Source organism: Tachypleus tridentatus, chromosome 6 (genome assembly GCF_004210375.1).
Source record: "Tachypleus tridentatus isolate NWPU-2018 chromosome 6, ASM421037v1, whole genome shotgun sequence".
NCBI lineage: Eukaryota > Metazoa > Arthropoda > Merostomata > Xiphosura > Limulidae > Tachypleus > Tachypleus tridentatus.
This window is the reverse complement of record NC_134830.1, coordinates 94,481,153-94,508,213: the sequence shown is the minus strand read 5'-3', so window position 1 is coordinate 94,508,213 and position 27,061 is coordinate 94,481,153. Positions and strand designations below refer to the sequence as shown.

Genomic DNA, 27,061 nt, shown 5'->3' with positions numbered 1-27,061 from the left:
CTGGACCAACAACAGTAAATCCCAAGATACAGCAAGCTACAAAACCCTACACTGCTGCATACAATATGTTCCCAACATCAGTGAAAAAAAATAACCAACATTGGAAAAAACTTATAGCAAAACACAACATTCCAGTAAGCACAAAATTTATGCAAAAACCAGGTACAAAATTAAAGTTCATACTATGTAAAAACTACATTGACAAACACAACACCAACATCATTTATAAAATACAATGCAACAACTGCCACGACTTCCATATCTGAGAAACAAGCAGAAAAATGAAAAATAGATTCAAAGAACACAAAAGATACCTTCACACGTTTTTGAACACTGCGAATCAAATAAACACAACATAGCAATAGAAAACACTCAGATACTAAGTTGGAAAACAAATGCAAAATCAAATAAACCATACTTACACAACAATTAAAACTAAAATTAAACTAATATAAAGGAACACCTTTATACCTATACTAATTAATAACCTAACATCTAGTTGCAACGCCCCCTACAATCCTGTACCCATTTATACTCTCATTCCTAAGATATGCCTAGCAATGGTCTCTCTATGTTAACCTGAAGATGACCTAGGAAGGTCAAAACGTTATTCTCTGTTTATCAATAAAAGTGATAATACCCATACCAGCCATTCTGAGATACATTATGGAAGTCTGTTATGAGAGTTGCCCACCTTTGTGACTCTTGTTTTTCAATGTTTAATTCCTACTCTTGTTTTTGAGACGTGCCTGGCAACAGTTAGTTGCAAACTCTCTATGTTAACCTAAAGATGACCTAGGAAGGTTGAAACGTAACTCACTGCTAATCAATAAAAGTGAGTGATAATACCCATACCAGCCATTCTGAGATACATTATGGAAGTCTGTTATGATAGTTGCCCACTTTTGTGACTCTTTTTTTTTTTTTCAGTGTTTAATTCCTACTTAGAAAAGCCCAAAATATCTAGTTTTCTCATTCAAAAACAATCCAACCAATCAGCAGTCACATTTGTTGAATCACAACTTGCTTTAAGATAACTTCTTGGAACTATGCATATCAAAAAACACAGCATTGTGTCATGCAGACAAAACTAACTACAAGATACACAGGAGTGATAGTGTAGCAATTTTCCACTTTCTGTAGTTTAGACTGTTGTAATCCAGGCTATAACATATTTTCAGTGGATGTGTTCTACAAGATTCTACTTCACGTATGAAATGTCAAGGTAATCCATTAAGAAATACACAAGATATAAAATTTTTAATTTTAATTGAATTTCTTCCCTTTTTTTTCTCATGCTGTAAGTACAGGAACTTTGATTAAAATAACCAGCCTTAACTTTTATATATTTTTGTCAAACTTGTTACATAGATACAATAAAACCTGTCTACACCAGAAACTGCATTGGGCAGAAACCTGTACAAGCTGGAAATATCAAAATTTTGCAGCATAATTTTAAGATTTCTCTTATAAAAGGCCCTCCGTATAGTGGAACCTGCATGACATGGACTAAAAACTATCTTTCGCCTACTTCATCTATCAACAAGTAGGAGTAGAATCTGAGTAAGGCGGAAAAAATGTTTTTGATTAAATATTAATTTCTTATTTAATTAATAATTTGTTTAAACATTAATAAGTTCTCAGACATTTTGTTACAGTAAGTATTGGTTAAATATATTCTGTTCTTTTATCTGCCGTCATTATTTTTTCAGTTAAATTAGATTCATGATTTGTAGAAATATATTTGTCTTTTAAGTGCAAAATTCTACTCTTTAAATAATTCTCACTAAAAAAATATATTCTTATCTTCCTTAATTTTCAAATGTGGAAAAATTTACTTAATACCCTCATTTTTAAAAAAAGCTATTAAATATGCATGTAATCTTTTAACGAATTTAGGATTAGGGTTAGGGTCAAAGTTAGTGTTAGATTTGGGTTAAGATTAGGGTTGGAGTGTATGATATTCAGTTGGACAAAAGTGTTTGATAAAGCTTTAGATAAATTATATTGGATAGTCAAATTATTTTTATTTCATTAAAGGATTATGTTGGAATAAATATAACTCATGAATTTATTTTTGTATAAAACATAGGACTCAAGCATGCATTTATAAAAATGAAGTATTTAGTAGTTTTTTTAAAGCTAGGGAATTTAGTAGAATTGTAATAAAAAATTAGGGTATTTAGTAGAATTTTGAAAAATGAGGGTATTAAGTTTCTTGTCACTAAAATATATAATTCTAAATTTAATAATAGGCTGCCAGTAAAAGTAGGAAAAAAAGAAAATAATAATAAAATGAAATAGTAGTAGTTTTATTTTGAATATGTTTTATTTTTCAGACCCATGGAGAAGAAATTGAAAATCTTAAATCTCAAGGAAAAGTTTTATGCCATTAAAATGGTCTGTGAGAAGAAAAAAAGCATTCGAGAAGTCACTGCTCATTTCAAATGTGGAAAGACACAGATTTACAACGTTATTAAGGAAAAGGATAATATCATGGAAAAATATTTAACAAGCAACAAAACCAATTTGGTCAAAAGAAAAGAAAAGGGTACTAAGTACCGTGAGCTAAATCACATGGTGTTTCAGCAGTAAGAACAAAGAACTTACCTATATGTGGTCCAATTCTGCAAGAAAAAGCAAAGGAAGCTGCAGAGATCCTTCATTTAGATGGCTTCTCTGCATTGAATGGGTGGTTGAAAAGTTTTAGAAGGCACTGAATTACATTTAATATTTCCTGTGGAAGCAAATGATGTTGACAAAAATGCAGTGAAACACTGGTACAAAAAGTTAAAAGAAATTATTTGTCATTACAACCTAAAGGATATTGCAAATGCAGACGAATCAGCTTTGTTTTTCAGAGCTCTTCCCAATAAAATGTTGCAGATTGAAGGAGAAAAGTGTTCTGGAAGTCGTTATTCGAAAGAACATTGACTGTACTTTTGGTCGCATTTGCTGACGAAAAACTAGAGAAATCATGGGTAACAGGTAAAAGCTCAACTTTCAAATATTCTTTTAATCTTTCTACCTCCATGTACGACATCAGTTCTACAACCACTAGGTAATGGAATTATAGAGTGTATAAAATTGAAATACAGAAAATGGATGCAAACATGGATGACTTATAAGAGAGCATCTGAAGTCACCATGAAAATTGAAATGTTAGATGCAATTCCATTTTTAATTCATTCATTCAAATGTGTAAAAGATGAATGCATAATAAAGTGCTTTCAAAACTGTGGATTTATTTTTGATAATAGCAGAGATTGTGGAGAAGTTGTTTGTTATGACGGTTCTAGTGAAATCCAAACTCTGATTGAGGTTATTGATGCAGATGATTCTGTGAATGAGGAAAGTTTTGTGAACATTGACAAGAACATTTTAACAGAAACTGATAAAACTGATTTTAATATCTATAATAGAATTGCAAGATGGTAACAGTGTGCGAGATTCAGAAGATGAACTAAATGGAAAAGACAGTGAGGAAAAAGAAATTCCTATTTCATTGCAAGTGTTCAGTTGTATTAATGCTATTAAATTGCATGCAAAAGTGAAGGGGTAAATGAACTTCATGAAAAGACCATAGAATTGGCATTCTCTTTTATCCACATAAGAAACCCCATAAAAAAAATGAAGCAGTAGAAATTGGACACTTTCTTCACATAAATATGATTAAGATTTTGTGTACTTGTATATATTTTGAATGCTTGTTTTTGTTCTTATTCTAATAAATATAGCATAAACAGTATAATAACTTTATTCACAAACATCTTACTTCTCTTGAGTCAAGCAAGTATAATGTTCTGCTGAAAAATTATATGTAATTAAGGAAATGCATCTTCACTATGTGTAAGTCACAAAATCTGCTTAAGCCAGAAATTTTACTCGGTCCCATGCAATTCTGCCTTAGACATTTTATTACTAAATATCTTAAAAAATGTACTTAATAAGCATTTAGCATCACATGATATTAGCTTAAGCAGTTAGTGTAAATAATGATTTTTGATACAGCTGTACTGAGTACATTGTTGGTAATGACAAAAAAACTGTTAATCTAGATTCCATGATGCTGCCATAAAAGAAGCTTCTCACACTTTTTCTTATCGTTGCTGCAAGTGTAACTACCAGTTTAGCTTCCAATTTTGATTTCTTTCCCTTAAGTCACATGCTGTTTCTTTGTTTTAGCTCAAATGATGAAATTGAATGTTCCATTACTGTCCTATAGGTTAGTTATTTTGTAAGTATTTGTATATACTTGTTTATCACTCTCAACTTATAGTGACATCCCTGACAGTGACATACACAATTCAAACAACTGACAACTCCTCCACCCCTATTGGAAGGTAATGGGACATTCCAAGTTTACATGGGTTCTTTGTCATGCACTTTTTCAGGTAATTCCCCAAATAATAAGCTAATGCATGGTACATTGTGATATTAATGGAGAGCCAGATGGTATGTGGTCTCGAGAACCTAATATGGAACAAAGTGTTAGTTATACTATGATTCAGAGAGATATTAACTATCATATATGAAATAAAAATCATTTAAGTGGTTTGAAAAAAGAAAAACAAATGCTTTTTCATAGGTATGAATTGACAATTGAGATATGTTGGTATCTTTAGTTTCTTTTCAATATATGTAATATCCACTATTTAATTCAAAGATTTTAATGATAATTTTCACTGCCAAGTACATTTTACAATTAGCTATAGAATTGGTTGCTAAACTACTTGCCAGCCCCTAAAAATGTATGTTTTGAGGGACCAGCTGACTCCTTTAAAAAAGTTAAGTGTGAGCCCTGCTCATACATGTTGTTTAATAGAGTATTCATGTTATAATTTTGTTTGCTTTTATAGGGCATAAGCAGTATTTGTATATGATGATTCAAATAATTATGTCTGCGCTTTGTAAGAAAATATGTGAATTGTTTTAGAGATATGTTTGGATAGTCCTAACTAGGTGATCAGTCAGTGTACAACTTAAACCCAATAATAATTATGTCACTTAGTAGGTGCAATTTTCTTAGCTTACACGAAATAGTTTCCTTGGTTTAATTGTGCTCTTTTATTTTTATTTTTTTGTATGCATAGTGGATTTATGCCAATGTGCACAGGTATGCCAGAAATGGAGCATCCTAGCAAGTGAACCTTCTCTCTGGGTTAGGTTTTGTCGCCAACCACAGTGGCAGCTATCACGTCCAGCAGAACAAAAGCAAATGATAACATATCGTCTTCCAAATGGTCAGATTGACTGGAAACAAGCTTTTGCTGAGAGATTTCGTCTTCATCGCAATTGGCTAAAGGGTGCTTGTCATGTTCGAACCTTTTATGGACATACTCAGGGTAAGTGTGAAAATAAAACTGATTTTGAAAATGTTCAGATTTTTGTTTTGATCAGTAGTTTTGGAATAGGTCAGTTGAACCAAAATCAGGAAATCTGAGTGATAAAAACATGAACCTCAAGTTACTACTTGTACTCTCTAAATGCATCATTACTAGTTCTGAGTGAAGAGCCCTTATTAAAACAAACTGTGTAACATTGTGAGTTGTCATAAACTACATGACCATATCAGTACAAATTTCATATAATGTGATAATACACTGTAATCATGATATCAAATATCTTGTCAAATGGCACATTAGTAAATATAACTTAGGAACTTTTTTTAGCTACATTAAATACAAAATGATTTCCTTCATAATTTTACATGAATTGTCATATCACGTGATAATATATTGTAATAATAATATGAAATATCTTATCAAATGGCACATTAGTAAATATAATTTATAAACTTAGCTACATTAAATATAAAATGATTTCTTTCATAATTTTACATATCATCATAAATTGATTTTTAAAGTAGTTGAAATTGTAAAGAGTACATATGAAAAAACTGAAAAATAGTATAAACATTCATTATGTACAGCTTAGTAACTGCATTTGTATTAGTAGGTGTAAAAACTAATCATTTAAAAATTTCAAAAACTTGCAATATTTTTGTCATTTGTTAATTTATTTGTGTTTCAGGAGTTTTCTGTGTTCAATTTGATGACACTAGAATTGTTAGTGGATCTTCAGACAAAACTATCAAGGTAAGTATTTAACATGAAATTTGTATAGTCTTCACACAAAGCAATTAAAATAGAAATTTGTTTGCAGAATTAACCATTTCACAACAGGCTTGGTATAATATACGAGTTCAACTCTACATTTGCAATCCTTAAGAATTTTTCTACTATACTTTTGATAGGTGTATCTTTACAAAATTTGGTAGATGTTTAGTAATATTACAGTTTTTTTTTAATGCAGTATGTTTACTAAAGGTTTGTTTATGAAAATATTGAGACTGTTTCATTACTAGTTTGAGTGTGAGGTGATTATGATTAAAAAAATTATTCTTCATTCCAAAAATCTCAAATATTATTTGAGTAATCTCTACAACCTCCTAAATACATTTTAGATGTTTGCTTTTAGTAATATGTTATATTTTATGTTATTTTCTATACCATAACTATGTAGGGTCTGTCACTTGACCAACCTTGTAATCAACATAGAAAAAAGGGAAATAATTATGAATTATGCTTTTTTCATGCTAGAATGATTGTATATTGTAACACAAAAATACAAATGTTTAGTCTAAGTAGCTTAAGTCTCATAATATTATATATTTATTATTTTTTATTATACTGACATTCCAGCCATGGCTACCTAATATTACATAACTTGCATTGATGCAGTGCACATGCAGTCATGTTACATATCCAGTAATGTAAAACTGACCTTTGGTCTTCCCTGTCTTGGCTGTGTTTAAGTGGGCTAGTGTTTTGTAACATACAGTCACATTTCAATTATTATACATTTTATGTATAATAAATTATTATACATTTTATGTGGATGTAGATTATTACTATTTAGAAATAAATTATTAAACTTATTTTTCTTAAAATACAGAACAATAAATAAAGACATAAAGCAAGAAATTATCTTTTCTAGCTACATCTTTGGACACTCTTATTGCTGGATATAGGTTGCTAAGCATTTAAAAATAACCTGTGAAGGATATGTAACAAAATATTTTTTTAGGTTTTATATGCACTGCTGGCCAAAATCTTACGGCCAATGAACATAAAGACAAAATATGCATTTTGCGTTGTTAAGCTGAACCACTTATTTAAGTAGAGCTTCGAAAGATGAAAATAAGAAAAGGGAAAATAAAAATAAAAAACTTTTTTAGCATTTGTTGTTAAGCTGAACCACTTATTTAAGTAGAGCTTCGAAAGATGAAAATAAGAAAAGGGAAAATAAAAATAAAAAACTTTTTTAGCATTTAATAGGGAAAATGTGAACACTATAAAATTAGCCTAAATACTAGCTGGTCAAAAGTTTAAGACCATACCGAAAAGAAGTCCTAAACAGGGTAGGAAGTGCCCAACAAGAGATCTCAGTAGTGAGTTGCATGGCCTTCATTGTGAATAACTACAAAAATTCGCTTTGGCATGGTCAATATAAGCGTTTGCAGAATGCTGGCTGTAATGTTATTCCAAGTGGTGAATGTGGTTTCACGAAGATCATGTACTGTTTGGAATTGATGTCTATTTCTATAGACTTCCCTGCCATCCACTCCAAAACATTTTCATTGGGGTTCAGTTCGGGTGAATACGCTGGGTGGTCCAAAGGAATCACATTATTCGGCATGAAAAACTCCTGTTGATTGAAGCATTGTCCTGCTGAAAGATCCAGTCATTTTCACACAAGTGAGAGCCTTCAGTCAATAAGGATGCTCTCTCCAACATGCCAGTGTAGCCAGCTGCTGTTTGATGCCCCTGTATAATCTGAAGCTCCATTGTTCCATGGAAGGAGAAAGCACCCCAGATCATGATGGAACCTCCTTCACTGTGTCATGTAGAAAATGTCTTCGGTGGGATATCCTTATCGCGCCAGTAACGTTGGAAGCCATCTGGATCATCCAGGTTAAGTTTTTTCTCATCAGAGAACAAAACCTTTTTCCACTTTTCTATGCCCCATGTTTGGTGCTTTTCAGCAAAGTTTAACCGAGCTGTTTCGTGGTGTGGAAGGAGGTGTGGCCTTTGAAGACGTTTACGGTTTTTAAAGCCTTTCTCTCGTAGATGCTGTCTTATTGTTCTTGAGCTACTTTCTGTATCCGTAAGGGCCTTAATCTGGTTTGACGATTGGCTGGTGTCTTGCCTCACAACTCGTTTATTCCTCCTGCTCAACGCCGGCGAAATTTTCTTGGGCTTACCACTTGAGATTCTTGTTCTGTATTCCTTAGGGTCTTTTAAGAAATTTGCTACAGCAGTTTTACTATGTGTAATCTCACCAGCGATGGCATGTTGAGAGAGACTTTGTTTTTGCAGCTTGACAATTCTGCCACGTTCAAACTCTGTCAACTTTTTAGTCTTTGCCATGAATGGGGCCATAGTAGATAAGCCATATCTCAACAAAATAAAAAAATATGATGTTCTTATTTTATATTATAGCTTGTGTTAATGTTGGTAATTTGAGTCCCTAATTTCTTTGAAACTCTAGACAGTGCTGCATTCAGCATACCTTATGCCTTACTATAATATTTATTTAGCTGTGTCTTTTACACTTATTTTTAAATTAAAAATTAAATCATATATAATATTAAAGTTTGAAGTATAATTTGCAATTTGATTAAAACTTACAGACATAAATTCATAAAATGGGATTTCAATAACATTTTGAATGCAAGTCAACAAGTAATTAAAAGAACATTTAGGAATACAGCTGTCACAACTATTATTGTTATGTAAAGTGTTATGAATTGAATTCCTTTATGATTACAATTTTTGCTTACTTGTTACATACAATAAATACTTATAAATATTAAAAAATAACAAATACATATACTTTCTGTCAATGTAAAAAAGTTTTTGAACACAATAAATTAAATTATTTGTTGTTGTCTTAATAATGCAATATATTTTTATGTTGTTTTCTTGTGTCTGTCTGTAATATATAACAAGATGAATGAATATTTTAAGAAAAAACAGTGAAAGTAATAAAAAATCAACTAATTTATGTCATAGTCTGGTTGTTTAATATTCAACAATTTTTCTCGATATACCATTGTCTTTATTATTAAAAATGTTTGAAATTTGATCCATCTGATGGAGTGGCCAAGCCTTGTCTCATTTCAAAGATGTTAGTACAGTTGGGTTATCATTTGAATGATTTTTCTTCAGTCTCATCCACCTCTCTCATCATTTCATCTAGTTGGGTTAATAGTTTTTGTTTCATATACAAGAACATTTTCTTTCAAGCTATTAGCTCTAAGACAGTCATTATTACAGTCAACTGCAGACTGTAAGACATTGCTAGTGGCTACAGTTTCATTGAATATAATGTTTATCACAAAAGTGATTATATATGAAATATAAAAATCTTGTGAGATATGTGAGTTTTATTGAAATGGTCAGTTGATAGTCACATTTGTGTTCCTTGCCTAGAAGGGGTTAATGAGTATCTTTTTCCAATCCATGTAGAGTGGATTGTAATGGCTTGTCTAGTAATTTCATGTTCCACAACCTTCTGCAGATTCTTAATGGAATTAAGATCAGGGATTGTGAAGTTGGAAGTCTGTATCATGTTCACTGAATCAATCACAAGCCTTTTTTAGCTTTGTGGCTATTATCATTACATTACTGGAAGTAACCACCTCCTTTTGTGCAAAAATAGAGCACTGTAGAATGAACATGGTTAGCTATTGTGTTCAAATGATCATGAACTGAGATATAGCTATTCAGAGGAACCAAGATCCATGCCCTATGTGATGTAAATAAGCCTGTAACATTTCAGTGCCTCCAGAATTTTATACAGTGAATGTAATGGAAAAATGATTTCATGAATATTAGGTTGTCACCAATTTCTAACTTTACAATCATCAAAACAACGTGAAACATAATTCAACTGACCACATTGCACATTTCCATTGGGCATTAATATTTGGGCACAGATAAGTGGTTTACATACAAGGACACTTAACAAAGTTAATTTTACACAGCTTCTTAATCATTGTTCTGTGGAAATAGATGTTCCTGAATATTTAAAGTTTATTAATTAATTTCAGAACAGTTAAACGTTTGTTAACACAGATAGTGTTTGATATTTGCTTCTTGTCCCTATTTGATAGCTGTATCTTGTGACCAGATTTCCTTATTAAGTTATTGATCTGACAACTATGTTATGTAGGCTTGGGACACAATAGTCTTTGTTCCAAATCATACTCACCATCTGCTGACACTATAGATATTTCTCAGTCTCTAGAGTTTCTAAGCATCTAAGTTTCTAATGCCATCTAAGCATTGAGAACACTTGCTCCAATTATTTATGCCCCACTTGAATGCCTTAGGCAAATTCTGATTTGCAAATTTCTCCATCAGCTTCAATGCACTCTCTATCTATTTGTCGTATATAAGCACTTCATTCTGATAATGTAATCAGTTTTTTCCAAAAGTAATTTGTCACAGGTTTCTATCAACAGGAGTGTTGTGAATTCTTGAGTTAATGTTTCTATTACAGAGGTTAATCAGACATCTTGTTTTCCACCTCTGCTATCTATTGTTTGTCAGCAGTCAGGAAAACTGTCCATTATATGATATATTTCAAGATGGAAATATGTGGACTGAGGGTGTCTCTTTGGGGAGAGGGAGTTCTGAGGTGGCTTTTGCAAATGACCTGGGAACTACTGGCAAGAATTTAGACACTTTTTTTTCCTGGCTTCTTCTTTTACTAGGTCAGCCTCAACTAAGGATTATTTTGAGCAGCTACCTCCAATGCATTTTATTCAATTGACTACTTGGGATGGTGAGGTTTTGGGGATCTCTCCTATTGCATTTGACTCTACTTGTTAATTGTTAGGAGAAAGAATGGCAAGTGACTACATTGTTTTCCTTCTTCCTCCTGATATTGCTGTTCATGTTGGGAGATTTGCTGCTTAGTTATTGATGAGATAGTTACAGCTTATTCTCCACACTTGTAGGATCAGCATACCTTGGCTTATTACTGTCAGGAGGAGGCCTGTTTAGATTCTCATTGGATGGACCTCCATTTGAACCTATGATCACTTTATATAGACCACAGTCTTCTTGTATTTACATTACTTTCATGGCTGTTCTCATGTATTTATCTTCAATCCAACTTTTATCTGCAGTTTATAAACATTCCTCTTAGTAATTTGAGGATGAGTTTGGGATTTTGCTAACATGTACCTCAGTCAGTTTGTCTTCTATTCTTTTTTTTGTTTCTTGGCTAGTTTTGTGTTGGGATTTATTGGGTTAAGATGCTTTATTAGAAAGAGTTCACTTACTGTCTTCTTTCCTCAGGGAGTTATGGGAAATTCCTTTTCTCTGTCTCATATTATTTGCTGGAGTTTCAGAGATGTTAGTATTCCAAGTTGATACTGCCCATTTACATTCTTCTTTATCATCTCTGGCTTTTTGTCTTTCTGGATCTAATTTGGGAGTATTGGCTTGCAGTGTTTCCTGATCCATCTTGGGTTCTTAGGTCTGTTGATTCCCATAATAGAATCCATTCTTATTTAAAGGACATTTGGCTTGGAGAACCAATGATAATGGAATTGGTGATTATTCTGGAGGCAAGGGAGCAGTGGGAGCACAATTACATCACTTCCTGAATGTTTGAAGCTCTTTTACTATGGATCCATAGGTACTCCAGGTTCTGGTTTCAGGGTTGGCCATTCAGTTTACATCACCTCTGCCAGTGTTTGTTCAGCCTGTTGCCTTTTCATCTCCAATAGATCCATGGTGAGTAGAGCTCTGCTTACAAGTTATAAGAGAGTTTTTAGTCAAAAAGGCAATAAAGAAGGTTGATCCCATTATTCCAGGACTTTATTCTCAATTATTTGAGGTACCCAAGAAGACACCAGATTGGCTTTCTGTCATTGATCTATCTTTACTCAACCAATTTTTATACCATCCTTGCTTCACTTTGGAATCTCTTCTCACCATACAATGGCATTTTACACCAGGACTCTGGTTGACCAAGCTCAATGTTATCAATACTTTTCATATTATCATGGCAGAATCTTCCTGGAGGTTTCTTAGGTTTGTATACAAGGATGAGGGGCTGTATTTTGGGGCTCTTCCTTTAGATCTTGCATCATAACCTTATGTCTTATATAAAGTTGTTTGAGCTTTATCTCATCACCTGAATTTCTTGAATCTATTCACACATCATTATATGCTGGACTGGCCCATCCTATCAGATAGAAGCTAAAAAACTTTCAGAAGTTAAAAGGCAAGCTTCCTTATCAGATTGGAAAAATATATTTTGTCACTGATGCGTTATTTTGTTCATTTGGGTGAGTTTTTCAATACTCACTTAAGTTGTGCTCATTCAGCCCCTCTGAGACTTCAAGCCAAAGGAATAGCCATTTGGCTTTTCCTTCTGTCTCCCTCTCCTACTGTATGGATGGTTCTCTTTCTTTGGGAATGTAGGCATCCCTCAAACCTCTCATTCTTTTGGGATGAGCAGGTTCCTTCAGTGGTCACTATGCAATCAATGGATCATCCTGTCTCATTACTCGGGAGCAATATTATCAATTTTGAATGGTAGTTGAATTGGAGGAACACTACTAATGGGGTACCCATTCTACCACCTCATTTTGAGATCCCCATGTTTACAGATGCATCTCCTCAGGGATGGGGAGTTTATCTTCAAAATCATCAGTCCCAGAATACTTGGACAGAAGATGAGTCTACTTTCCATATCAATGTTCTGAAACCTTTTGCAGTACCTTGGGCAATGATTCAAGGTCTTTCTCTCTTGAGGGAAAATTGTCATGATAAATTCCAAATATTCCATGGTTGTATCTCAGATTTGTCTTCAATGGGGCAAATATTCTCAGTATCTCTGTTTTCATACCTTGGATCTTCTCTATTGGGCTCATCTTAAAGGTTTTTTAGTATGTCGTGTTCCAGGAGTGATGGATTTACTTGTGGATCACTTATCTCAACCCAACCAGATTCCTTTGAAAGATTGGATGTGACATTATGAGGTTTTAGTGGATTTTCTCTCAGTTTAAGTCTCCAACAACTGATTCCTTTGTGACTTATTGGAATTTTCAACTACAGTTGTTTTGGTCTCTGGTATCTCATCTTTAAGCATTAGTAGTAGATGTTTTCAGTTAGGATTGAATGGATTTACATCTGTATGCCTTTTGCCTGATATGGCTATTGCCCCGAGTTCTTACTGGGGTTCCTCCTATTTCCTGTTGAGTTCTGTTGGTTACACTTTATTGGTCAGCTCAAGTGTGGTTCCCACTTTTTCAGTATCTGCAGGACTGTCCACCTCTACCTCTTTTTTGTTGGAAATCTCTGTTGAGACAGTCTCAGTCAGACATTCTCCACCTAGATGTTCAGAAACACAGTCTTCATGCTTAGAAGTTATGTGGTCCTATGCCTGATATAAGAACTTCTAAGGTTTTTCTGTACTTAACTAAATATCTCTGTCAGTCAACCATGATTGTATATTAACATAAATGGAATATTTATCATCAGTGGTAGATTCAAAAAAGTTAAACCCTCTTTTATTCAAGAGTACTTCTCATATCCCATTTTATAAATTTTATTTTTGAGAAGGGGCTTGCTTTTTCTATGGGGCTTAATATAAGGCATCCTTGTCCAATATTTACAAATTTAATCCATAGTTCTCTCATGTATGCTAAATTCCTTCCTTTGCTTTAGTCCGAATATCCTTTCCAATCACCACACTGGGATTTTACATTTGTTAGCTCTTAGCTTCATCTTCCTTGTTTCACCTTTTTCTTGAAGTATATTTTTTGTTGTTGTTGGCTTGGGGACATTGTGAATTGGAATTGTTTGCAATCCATGTGCATAGGACACTTTATCACTCAATATTTCTCCTCCATGATCACTATAGGTCTTATTTTTCCAAGACTCTGGTAACCAGGGAAGAGGAAAGACCCTTCCCATCAATCCATATGCCAGCTATATCTATCTTTATGATCACTCCAATCCCTATCATTTGTTATGTCCTATCAGGGCCCTCAAGTATCACGAGGATTGAAATATTTCAAGGTACTAGGGACTGATTATTCATTCACTGGGATCCTTTTATTTCCTTCATCAGTGTGGATTCCTGTAAATGTTAAGGGGACTCACAGGGAAGGTTCTGTTCTTTCAGTTTACCTCCTCTGGAATCTAAACGTCCACCCACGTGTTTGCCATGCGTGGTGACCCATGAAGAGGAGGAGAGGATTCTCTTAACACACCACTTTCGCCTTGAATTCCTGTAGACGGGCAGACTTGGGATGGCACACCTAGGGTCATTCTGCTGGTCCATTTGGGCCAGGGTCAACCAAGTACCAGTGTTGTGGACATTGTATCTGATGCTGGTATTTGGGTGTAGTGTTCATGAAACCCTAGCATTGCTGCAGTGTTCTTGTTTGGCATTATAGTGCATCCCTTTGTTGGGCTCCATGGTGAGTGGTTTCAGTGGATGCCAAAATGTTCTTTTTTTATTATAGGTTTTCCAGATAAAAACTTAAATAAAATAGTGAAAAACAGTTCATAGGTAAACAACCACATCTTTAAGATTCTGAGGATCAATCTTCAACATCTGTAACACCTGCACCTCATTTTTTTATATTACATTCTCTTTCAGAAACACCTGTAGGGTAAATGTCTTCCTTTTTTATTCAGAAGGGTCTGGAGAGACTTGCTGGCTCTCCAAAGTCAGTCAAGAAGCTGTGCTCTGGTGACATATTGGTGGAAACATCCACATCTAAACACAGTGAACTCCTCTTACATTCAAAGGCAACTGGTGATATACACATTGAGGTCACGCCCAATGCTACTTTGAATTTGTCACAAGGAGTTATTGTTGAGAGGGATTTAAAAAATATCTTCCAGATGGAGATTCTCACTAGTTTTTTCACCCAGGGAGTTTCAGTATTGGGGCATATGTCCACTCACAAAGATGTAATTATGATGCCAACCAATATCCTCATTTTAACATTTACATCACCATGTCCACCTGCTACCTTCAAGGCAGATTATCTTAATTGCAAGGCTAATCTGCACTGTATGGCCATAGAGATTTATAATGTTCACTGAAAAGATTAGGTATTACTCAAGACTGGTTTAGGTTACCTTACATTATTTTGCTTTATAAATAAGACTTGCACCAGACTATACTAACTCATGGACTATCATGAGTCGTGTTCGGACTGTCTGGTCCTAGATTAAATAATTTAAGCTGGTTTGATTTTCAAAATAGGGTATTGTCTTATAGTGTTGAATTCCCGCCTCATCCAGTGGAATAAGGGAGTCTTTGGCAGTTATCAGTTTGCACTCCCAGGAGTGGTGTACTAGGGGGCTTCCTCCTTAGTGTGACAGATTACACTCAGCTGAGAAAGGGTGGTATTGCTTCGTTGGTGTAGATGATTAGTATATTCCTCCTGCCTTGGATAGACAGAATAATTCCTAATGTGTTACACTCCTGGTGGAGGGTTGATGCATATTCATTTGCATGCTAAACTGCAGCTATACCATGATAAATTAGATGAGAGTAGTTGGGAGCAGTAAGACCAATGGCAAGTGAAAATTGCACATATAGATATTAGCATAAGTCAAGAGTAGTTATTATGTAAGAAGAGTAATCTATTGGAAATACATTTTCAGTGCAGAAAAATTTTAACAATCAAGCAAACATATCCATATTTTATGTAATACCAGTATTATTTGCCGTTAACTATTGTAGTAAAGAAAGATAAATTCATACAAAATATGTATTTTAAAAAAATGTTAGCGTTATTTGTTGTTAGCATAGTAAGGGAAAGATATATTTACCTAAAGTATTTATATTTTATAAAATTATTACTATTACCTATTATATATTGAAATGAACAATGCAAATATTTCTCAGATATGATTGACTGCAAATGTATTTGTGTATTTGGAGTAGGTTTGGAATATCCGTACAAACAGCCCCTGGTCAGTAATGACTCTTGTTGGTCATTCAGGTACTGTCCGTTGTCTACATTTGGAGGGAAATCGACTTGTCAGTGGCTCTAGTGATTGCACAATAAAGGTAACAACTGGGATTCTGTTCTTCAGAGAACATAATAGTGGATACTCTCGTGAATTTACTTTGTATGAATTATATCATGAGGTTTCAGATTTGTGACAATAAGTAAAGACTTTAATTTGAATCATAATGGTGACACTGCTTTTGTTACAGTTATGTACATTCTATATCTGAAAGGTTGAATTGTAAAAGTAGTCATGAAGGGATTAAATTATTTGAGTAGGTATTTGTTAGAACCAAATTTTGTATGTGAATATAAATGAATACAGAAAAGAAATTTTACAATGCCTTGGATCTCTTTTTCCAGAAAGTGATTTATTTTCACCAGATATAGAACATGTAATTAGGAGTTCAATATGTATAAAAACAACCACATTTTTGTTTGTAGATTGTAATAATTTTACACCACACTATTATTTTTGTTTCATTTTAAAAAGTTTGTGACAATAAGTCTGCAAACAAAGTGTTTACTGTCATTGTTTATTTTTCAAAAAATTTAGGTTTAAGTATGAATGTGCAAAAAGTATTTAAAGTAAGGTTGTGGTAGTTAAACTTTGATCATTGTCATTATTAGTTATACTTTAGTGAGTGGCATCTAACCAGAGCAATAAATTGAATATTTAGTTTACATTTTGTACAATAAGATTATCTGAAAGCCAATGAGATGTTTTTATTAATGAGTAGCTAATAAATTTTAGAAGTATATAAAACAAATATCAAAGGAGATTCTGTAGCTTTTACAGCAAAGGCAAGATTTAGACTTTTTTTTTTTTTTATCCTAATCAAGGTCTCAAAATGCTAGAACTTATTCACTGTTATCACTAATAAAATATAACTTTACATGAACACAATATCTCAACTTCTAATAAGCTTCCATTTCTATAAGCATATTTGAGCCTTTGAACTGATTAGATTTAGGAAAATTTATGATTGTAAAGATGAGAAGTACTTTAAATTTGCTTTCTTTAATTTATTAAGAACTTGTTTATACTTAACTATTGTACATTGGCTAACACTTGTAATTTATGCTTCTGGTACGGTGACTAAAAAGAGTATAATTCTGAAAAAGTATCTTTTAATGAACTTACTTTTTCCGTGTACCAATGGTGTTGTTAATCATTTATCTTTAAGAAAGGAGACTTGGTTGTTGACTTGGAATTTTTTTCTCTTGTACAGGTGTGGGATCTAAGTACCCAACATACATGGTCTAGTATTGCTTGTAAAGTGACCATGGTTGGCCACACTGATACCGTCCGTTGCCTTCAGGTCAGACTATGTTTGTGTATGTTATATTTTTAAAAAGTGAATTTTGAAAAAATAACTCAGTGTTACCAAAACTTTAACTGATGTTACAAAAATCAGCTAAATGTTTGTTATTAAATAATTAACAAGCCAAAGTATATCTTCCACCAATGTAATTAGCTTATTTTATTTTTATATTTTTTATGGCCAGTAAATGATTATGGATATCTTTATACAAACTGTGTAACATCATGTTATTATATTCTTTTGAGTAGGTGATAATAAACAAGACGTTCTTATGTCTTTTTTTCTTTTATGTTTACAGGTTGATGATGAAAAAGTGGTGAGTGGCTCTTATGACCAGTCATTGAAAGTATGGAATATCAAAACTGGGTTGTGTATGATGACCCTGAGGTAAGTTGCTACATGTGAATAATGTAGAGATGCTTGAGTGTTATTTTAAGGTAGATTTTAAGCTTGTTTATCTGTTCTCCTGACAACTGAGCTTTAATTTCTTTATTTTTTTAGTTAGGTAGTATTTTGTAATTTGTGTTAGGACAACAGAATATTTTGTCATTCATCCATTTTGTGGGACCAATTTTTCCATGCCATTACAGAATATAAATTTCAACACTATGGTAATACTTCACTGTTCCCTGTTGACAGTTTAATGAGCCAGGCTGATAATACTTATCATGCCTCAGAATTCTCATATTCTTGTACCCAGGCGTGTCGTAAGGGTTCTGGTTGAATTAACATACTGATCATGTTTAATGTTTTAAATAAGTATCATGGTACCCTATGCAGTGTCATAACTATGTAGAAAAATCTGTCAAGGAGATAGCATATGGTACTGATAATATGCTAGAAGAAATCAATTTAATAGCACTCCACAAATAAACCTTGATCAAAACAGTGTTCAACACTATATATTAATTTTTATTGTTATATCACAATCTAAAAAAAGTGTAGAAAACTGATAGTAGAGCAGAGAGTTCACATAAAAATTTTACATGATGCTGGTTGGACCTCCCAGCAAATTGCTGCAGACAGTGTTTCTCAATCACTGTTAAATACACCCCAGCTTGTGAGACTGAGGCGAGTAAATTTAAAACTAGAAAAGGAAGAGGCAGAACATTTAAACTCAGTGATACTGATGTTAAACATCTTCATTTATTTAACCTGTGGGACAGAAGGAAAACTGCTACTGATCTCAAACATGAGATAAATGACCATGTACCAAATGTGATGATTGGAAAGGGGTGTTATGGATGGATGAGTCCAAGTTTGAAGTATTGGGTTCAAAGTGCATGTTGTATGTCCAGCTCAATATATAGCATGTACCATGAATCATGGGGGAAACAGTGTGATGGTTTAAGAGTGTTTTTGTGCTTAGGCAACAGGACATATTTGCAAAATAGGTGGAATAATTGACTAGTGGAAGTACCATCAGATACTGACCCATTGTGGTATACTCGGTGGTGCGTGTATTATTGGTAAAAGATTCTACTACTAAAATGATAAGGACCACAAACATTCATCGAACCTATGCAGAAATTATTTAGCTAAAAAAGAAAGAAGCTGCTAGAGTTATTATTTAGATGATGTAATGGTCCTTACAGAGCCTTGATTTTTACTTAATTGATCAGATCTGGGATTTGATAGATCAGAAACTTGAAAAATCAAAAGTTACTTCCAAAGAAACATTATGGGAGTATATTAAAGACACTTGGAGTAAAATACAAAAGGATACTTTGATTAAATATGTTGCAATGATGCCTGAAAGATTGTCTGCAGTTATTAAAGCAAAAGGAGGATACACAAAATATTGACTGTTTGCTGAACTCAGGCACTTTTCTGAATTTTTGTTGTAATAAATATGAATAATAATAAAACTTTGATATTTCACCTCTAATTTAACTTCCATTATTGTTTGAAACCAGCCTGAAATATAATTTTTGACTTTGTCTTAACATTTTTGTACAGTGTTGTATATGAATAGATTTTATATACAAGTTCTTTAAAAAAGTGTTTTATAGACATTCGTGATGACAAGAAACCCACTTAAAGTAAAAATGTATCTTAGGATAGGTGGTATAGGTGTTAACACGTTTACTGATGAAGTGGAAACATTGTTCTCTGCTTTTATAGATTCCAACCATTTATTCTGTGGAAACTAGAACAATATTAGAAAATGTTATAAAACTAAATTAACTTAGATATTTTTATTTCCATATTTTTTATAATGCATCCATTGCAAATCAAAATTTAAAAAAATAACATTTAAGATCTAGGTCTGTGTTTGCCTTCAGTAAGTCACTGTTGAACATAAAGAATTATCTGCAGTTAAACTGTTTTGATTATAATTTTTAAGCCTGTTGGTTTTCCAATTTTTTGCTACCTTTCAGTGTTTAACTCTGTCATCACAAGCTTGGTTAGTTTGACTGACCATGTGACCCCTTTGTATTTGTTTAAAGTCTTTATAGATTTAATATTTCTAACTTTCAATATAGTGTGTATTTCTTCACAAAATTTGGCAGACTTTCAGTTAACATTATAATTCTTGCACATAAAAAAGAATTGTATTTTTAGTGAAGCATTTTTGTAAACTAAAATAAGAATTATCCATGTATACATTGAGTATTTATTTTGAATAGTTTGTATGCAAAGTAATTTTCATATTAAGATTAAAACACTTTTCCTCATCTCAAAATTTTTAAATTTCCTTTGTGTAATCCCTAAGACTTTCTAAATACATTTCAAACTTTTTTTTCAGTAACACTTCTTATCTGTTAATTTTCTTAACCTATTTCCAAAAGAATTGGTCAATTTGACTGATCTCATAATCCCACAAAAAAATTGAAATAAATTTAACTTTTTTGGTTTCTTATTAGAATTACTTAAGATTGTAACATGAGATTACACTAATTTATCGTAATTAGCCTTAAGATTGCACTTCTATTTATAATTAAATTTTATTGTTTTATTGCGTCATGACTAATAACTATCTACTCCAATTTAAGTTGTAAATTACTTGGAGAATATGCTGCTTGTGTGTGTGCCTCATGAAACATTTTTATTATATTATTATTGTCATTTATTTTGCATAATCTAGTCTAATTGTGAAACCTAAAAATATACCTATTTTACATTTTAGTTACATCTATGCTAATAAATAAAAAAAACATGAAAAACAAGATATAAAGTACTTACCCAATCTTCTTTTTTTCTTACTATCAATTTTCAAGAACATTTAAGTCTGCTTTTTATACTAATGGTAATGATGCATTAAATAATATTTATTTAATTAAATAATATGCCAAAGAACATAGACTAATAACAAACAAAAAGTAGACAATTTCCCCAAACATATACAGTTTTTCTGGCTTTCTGTTTGCATGGCAAGAGCTGTTACAAATTTATCCAAGCTAGTTGTTAAGTTTCTCACTGGAACATTGCTTGTACTCTGAGGAATATGGCATTATGGTATGTCATTCGATAAGTGAAAACCTTGATTTTCTGTTGATTATGTGTGAGATATATTAAATGTAAGGGAGAACTATTAAAATGTGACAGGAGGGGGTCTGACAAAATTGCACATTATAGAAATTATGGTTTGTTTGAATAATGAAGCTTTTGTTTTGAGTAGTTTACATTTAGTTTCTTACTCTTTCAAGGGGCTATGGAAAGATAGAGAAGACAAAATGGCTAGAGAAAATACTTGTCACGTGTCATACTAGGAGAAATTCAGGATGTTTTAAAATGTTTCCTTGTATAATTACAGAATTGAAACTTGTATACTCTAAAATATGGATTATTAGCTAAGATTTTATCCTATACTAATTTGTATAACATAAACAAAAAGTAGTTTAATGAAATTTTGAATGTTAGACACTAAAACTTTCTGTCATGCAGTAAAGGATACCTGAGGCAAAGGTGATTAAACTTTAAGTATTAGAAATTTATAAGTCTTAAAATATATTTTGATAATTTTAAAGTCGTGTTTTATTCAGTATTTTAACACTGTAGAACTGTTAGTAAAAAGATTCTGGTTTCATGTATTTGATTAGAAATGAATATAGGATGATTTTTATTATTTTTTTCCCCAGCAACACTTTAACAAACATTAAGAATGTTGTGTTAAATATCATATTTAATAGTTTGTTTTTTTAAATCAAAGTGAGTGGTATGGTGTTGGTTTATATAACGAGAATATACTACTATAAAACAATTAAGTCTTATATTGTCGGTTTGGCATGGCTTAGTAGTTGTGATGCTCAATTTGCAATCTGAAAAGCTCAAAACCTATAGCCAAACAAGTTTCTTCTTATCTGCTCTGAGAGTATTATAATGTGATGGAGAGTCCCACAATTCATTGATAAAAGAGTAGTCAAAGAGTTGGAAGTAGGCGGTGTTCACTATCTGCCTTTTTTTCTAGTCTATTAGTAGAGAATTAAAGACAACTGGCACAGACAGTTCTCAACCAGATTTGTATAAAATTTCAATAAACCAATAACTTTATATTGTCTTCTAAAAATAACAGGTTTTTAAGATCCTATGATGACAAATTAAGAAATATTTCAGACAAGTAGTTGGGCATTCCATGTGGAATTAAACAGAAAATATGACTAATATATGAGTGTTTTTTATTCATATCATAATAATATCTTCTGTTTTGTCAACAGAGGACATGAAGGAGCTGTACTGTGTTTGCAATTTGATGAATCTAAGATCATATCTGGCTCTTGTGACCGCACAATTAAGGTAATATTATATTGAACTTTTCCTCAATTATTAAAACTGTACATAACTTTATAGTGCAAACTTTAGTGGCTATTAGTAAAATGGTTGTGCTGTACACTAGCCTTATAACCACTATAATCTGTGTGACAGATGTATATGTTACTGAGTTACATTCAAATTGTAATTAAACCACTTCAGCATGAATGTATTTTACTGAAATTACTATTATCAAGTATGTTATAAGTTAATGTTTTATATTATTCTTTTGTTTTAAAAAGAAGTATTTAAAACAGCAATTAAAACTGCAGGTTTTTTGCTGGCATGTGATCTACTCATAGTTACAAGTCTAAACTTATAAGTTATTATGCATGTTAGTGTGAGAATAGGATAAAGGCTGTTGGCATACAGGGTCAAATTAAAGTTCCTCCTGCCTCAACTAAGTAGGTCATAGTGACTGGGCTAGAGGGCTTGATATTATTAAAATATAGAAATTTGTTTCGCCACTATTTCTGTGCAGTGTATTCTTGATTGTTTTATCAGTACTCTTTATATTACACCATTATTAAATTTTAGATAAATATTTTAAGTTCTTACTTTTTGAAATCTAATATGGGATTTTAATATTTCTGTGTATGGAGGTAAGCATCAACTTAGGAGTTAACATTTTTCTAATATGAAAAATGTATTCCCTCTTCACACATTCCCACCAAACCTCCCCACTTATGGTGCACCTTTTATTTTTTCTTGCTTCATCTGAGAATGAAGTTATCATGATTACAAGTGCATTGGAAGAGTTACTGCACATGGAAGTTGTATTGCCCTTCTGTTGGTGGTAGGCTATTGTCTTGTGATGATGTTTATCATGCACCAGTGCAGTTCACATTAAACACAGGAATTTAGCTAGGAGGTAGCTCAAGGTTAGTGGCATGCAAATTTTCTGGGCAGAAGTATGAGGGAAATATCTTTCTGTGTATGGTGGTATCTATTTAAATTACATTTTTGGATTAGAAAGATGTTAACTTTCAGATGGTGTTTGTTAGCTATAGATTAATTTATACTTGCTGTGTGGAAATAGACATAGGCTCCATTACTTACTGGTGGTCTGCTGGTACACTGGTAAACCTGAGAACTTATCAATAATTGCAAAACACATTTCTCCAAAATCTAATGTTGCTGTCATGGTCGATAATTTGCAAGAGTTAGTTGAGTTGAGGTTAAACAACATTTGTGTATTCAAGAGAGTTTCATGATTAATAAATTGGAATTAAACATCGAATTCACCAATACCATTTTTTTTGAAATTGTAAGTTTGTTCCAGTTTTTGAATTTCATCATTTTCTAAATGAATTTCCATACTTCTTATTTGTAAGACAGAACAAGGGGGATGCTATGTGGTGGGAAGTGTTGTTTTTTTTTGTAATAAGTGATGAAAACTCATATGATTTGGAGTAATTTGAAATTAATAACATAAAGCAGCTGAGTAGTTATGTCGAAGTGAAAAAATAAAGCTGTAGGTCTAACAAAGTATTAGACGTTTTGAATATGAAGTTGAATTTGTAGCAGTTATCAGAATAATATTTTTTCACATTGAAAGAGAAGCCATTTATATACAATTCATTTGGGTTACATACAAAATATTTAACCATGTTTTGTATATGTGGAGTTCCATTCTGCACTATGTGATCACTTTAGTGAGACCACAAATTTCTCAGATTTTCTTTTAGCATTCCCCACAACAGTTTGAGGATGAATTGGGTCGTTTGTTGATTTCTGCCTTAGTCTTTTTTTTGGCTTCTACTCTTTTTTTGTTTTCCTCACTTGTATGTTTTTGGGATTTATTGGGGAGAGATGCCTTGTAGTAGTGTGTCTGTCTACTTGCCGTAGCCTTCCATGAGTTATGCATGGCTCGTATTCTTTGTCTGTTTCTTTTCAACCAATTCTTAGAACCTCTCAGATTCACAAGAGAGTCCTTTTTATTCTACATTGTCATTTTTCTCCAGGCTTATGGATGACCAAGTTCGAAGTTGTCCATGACTGTCTCCACATTCCCATGGCAGAGTCATCCTGCTGATATCTATGTTTTGTGCACAATGATCAGGTTTTGCAATTCATGGCTCTGCCCTTTGGACTAGTCTCTGCACCATATGTCTTTTGCAGAGGGGTAAGTGCTTTATATTATCACCCTTATGCTTTGGGCCTGTGCACTTACCATTATATGGAAAACTGGCTACTTATGGCACCATTTCATCAGTTGGCAGAACCACACATCCAGATTCTCCTTTAAGAAGCTACCAAGACTGGTTTTCTTATAGGAGCTGAGAAGTTCATTCTCTTACCAGCTCAATATTGTGTATCTTTTTCAACATTTTTAAACTAGGTGCAGTTGACTTCTGTACAGCTTCAGGCTCTTATGTCTTTTTTTTTTTTCCTATTGAGCAGGTGGTCCTGTCTCTTTTGGTGATGTGAGTATCTTTCAAATAACTGATTTCTTTGGGATAAGCTCACACATCCATTCAGTGGTCACTATGTGACCATTGGATCATAAACTGCGATCTACTGGGTCATCCAGTTTCCCAAAGCAGGAACAACATCATACATCTCAAGTGGTGATTAGATTGAAACGATACTACTATTGTTGTTTTTATCACTCTCTCATTCCAAGATTCATCTCTTTTTACAGATGCCTCACTTCAGGGATATGGTGCATTTATCGACAGTCAGCACTTCCAGGGTTTATGGATGGAAGATGAACCTTCCTTCTACATCAGTATTGTAGAACTTCTTTTTGTCCAAGGGGCTATGTTTCAAGGACTAGATCTATTAAAGGGGAGATTTTTATGATTCATTGCGACAATTCCACAGTGATATCTTATATTTCCCATCAAGGAGGCAGATGTTCTTGGGAACTTTGATTTTGAAATTTGTATATTCTCTATGGTTCACATTTCCATTACTTCAGCTTTCTGACTTACCATATTCCTGGAGTGATGAATTTAACAGCAAATCACCTGTCTTAATTAACTGTATTCTCCTGACTGGATGGATATTCTATTATGAGATTTTCCAGTTGATGTTTCCTCAGTATGGGACTTTTATGATCAACACATTTGCCACCTGTTGGAAATCTTAACTACAGGTGTTTTGATTTCTAGTACTTCATCCTCTGGCTTGGCTATAAATGCATTCATTCAGGATTGTACCACTACATTTTTCCCCAATTGATTTGTTGTGCAGAATCCTATTGGTAGCTCTAGCTTGACCAGCTCATCTTTGGCTTCTTCTTGTACAATATCTTCAAGAGTGTTCACCTCTGCCACTTCTTCTTTGGCTATTGCTGTTTAGGCAACCTCATTCTGACAATCTACACCCAGACATTCCCAAACTCAAAGTTCATGTGTGGAAGCTATGCGGCTCTTGATGCAATATCAGGGGATAATGTCCAAAGTTGCCATGTATTTCTTGTCTTTATCTCTTCATACACCCTAGATGACTGTTCATCAGAAGATATGACACACTTATCACCAGTAGTGTCTCACGAGGAAACTGAATCCTTTTTACCCAAAAGTGCTTACCATTTCACACATTTTGACTTGGCTGTTTGACAAAGGTGTAACTTCTTCCACAGTTGTTTTGTATAAGGCAACTTTATTGACTACTTTCCATCTTTTTAAACATCAGAAAGTCTTTGAATTCCCTGTGCTATCCAGCCTTCTCAAATCATTTAGAGTCCTTCTTCCCAAGCAGCCTTTTCAATAACCCAACTGGGATATTAAGGGTGGTATTTTACATGCTTTTTCTCAAAGTCTTTTTGAGCCCTTAGCCTCATGTATGATATATCACCTTTCTCTCAAAGTGTAATTTTTGTTGTTGTTGACATGTGGGCATCATAGGTCAGAGTTGTTTTGCTGTATGTGCACAAGACTTTTTATCACTCCTCTTATTTACTGCTATACCCTGGTAGATTCTTTTTTCTTCCTGAGACTCTGGCAACCAGGGAATGGGATATATCTGTCACACCAATTAATGTGCCAGGTATTCCTCATGTTTATGACCAATAGGGCCTATATTATTTGTTATATCCTGTCAGAGCCCATAGGTATTATATGGCTCATACTAACTCTTTTCGAGGGGTTAGAAATCAACTTTTTATTTATCGGGATCCTTCAGTTACCTAAGACATCCCCAGTTATTTTGACAAGGAGGTTTCATGAATTGATACATATTACCTATTCTGGACTTTCTTTACAGGTGAGGAAATCTCTGAGAGTCACATCTCATTAGATTTGTCACATTTATATGTCTGTAGCTGCCCAATTAAATTGTCTGCTGGATGATATCATGCAGGCTGGTATGTGGACTTATTCATGTACGTTGTTCTCACATTATATACATGATCTGAGGGTTTTCAACTATCCCCTTGGCTGTTTTTACCACATTGCTAGATTATAAGAAGGGTGTTTATTTTGTTTTTTACTTCTTGTGTTTCTTTTCCAGGGTCAATTACCTCTTATTTTTTGCTGGATCCCACTTTTTGCAAGTGTTGCCCATACAGCACAATTCTGCACTAGAAACCAATTTAGCTTTACTTACTACCAGTTACAACAGGCTCAGTAGAAATGAGGTGTTTCATAAGATCATCTAGGAGCTCACCAGATGGTATTGCAAATTTTTGCTGGACTGTCATTTATGGAGGGTTGTGAGTAAAGCTAAAAGGGATCCTCCTCATCCCTGCTGATCATCACATTGAATAAATCATTTAAAAATTTAGGAAATGTGGTTCACCTGTTGCACTGTTCCTTAGGACTCCCCATTGTGCATTACTCTTCCCCACAATTCTGCTGTTTGGTTGAAATGTGTGTGATCCTTCTCTTTGATCAATGTTAGTTTGCTATATTGTTCATGGAAAGAGGCCAACACTCTCTTCATAAATCCAGACGTAAAGTGGTCTCATCATGAG

At 33.2% G+C, this 27,061-nt stretch overlaps 1 protein-coding gene across 2 annotated transcripts in view; it reads left to right on the top strand.

The window, feature by feature from the left end:
* Positions 1-27,061, top strand: part of LOC143253076 (uncharacterized) — a 61,551-nt gene that overhangs the window by 18,239 nt on the left and 16,251 nt on the right. For both annotated transcript variants that reach the window (XM_076506281.1, XM_076506280.1), the window contains exons 5-10: positions 5,094-5,345; positions 6,034-6,098; positions 15,997-16,122; positions 17,296-17,385; positions 17,687-17,775; positions 22,047-22,125. In XM_076506281.1, the coding sequence (XP_076362396.1) occupies positions 5,094-5,345; positions 6,034-6,098; positions 15,997-16,122; positions 17,296-17,385; positions 17,687-17,775; positions 22,047-22,125 (701 nt within the window). The remainder of the gene's footprint in view (positions 1-5,093; positions 5,346-6,033; positions 6,099-15,996; positions 16,123-17,295; positions 17,386-17,686; positions 17,776-22,046; positions 22,126-27,061) is intronic.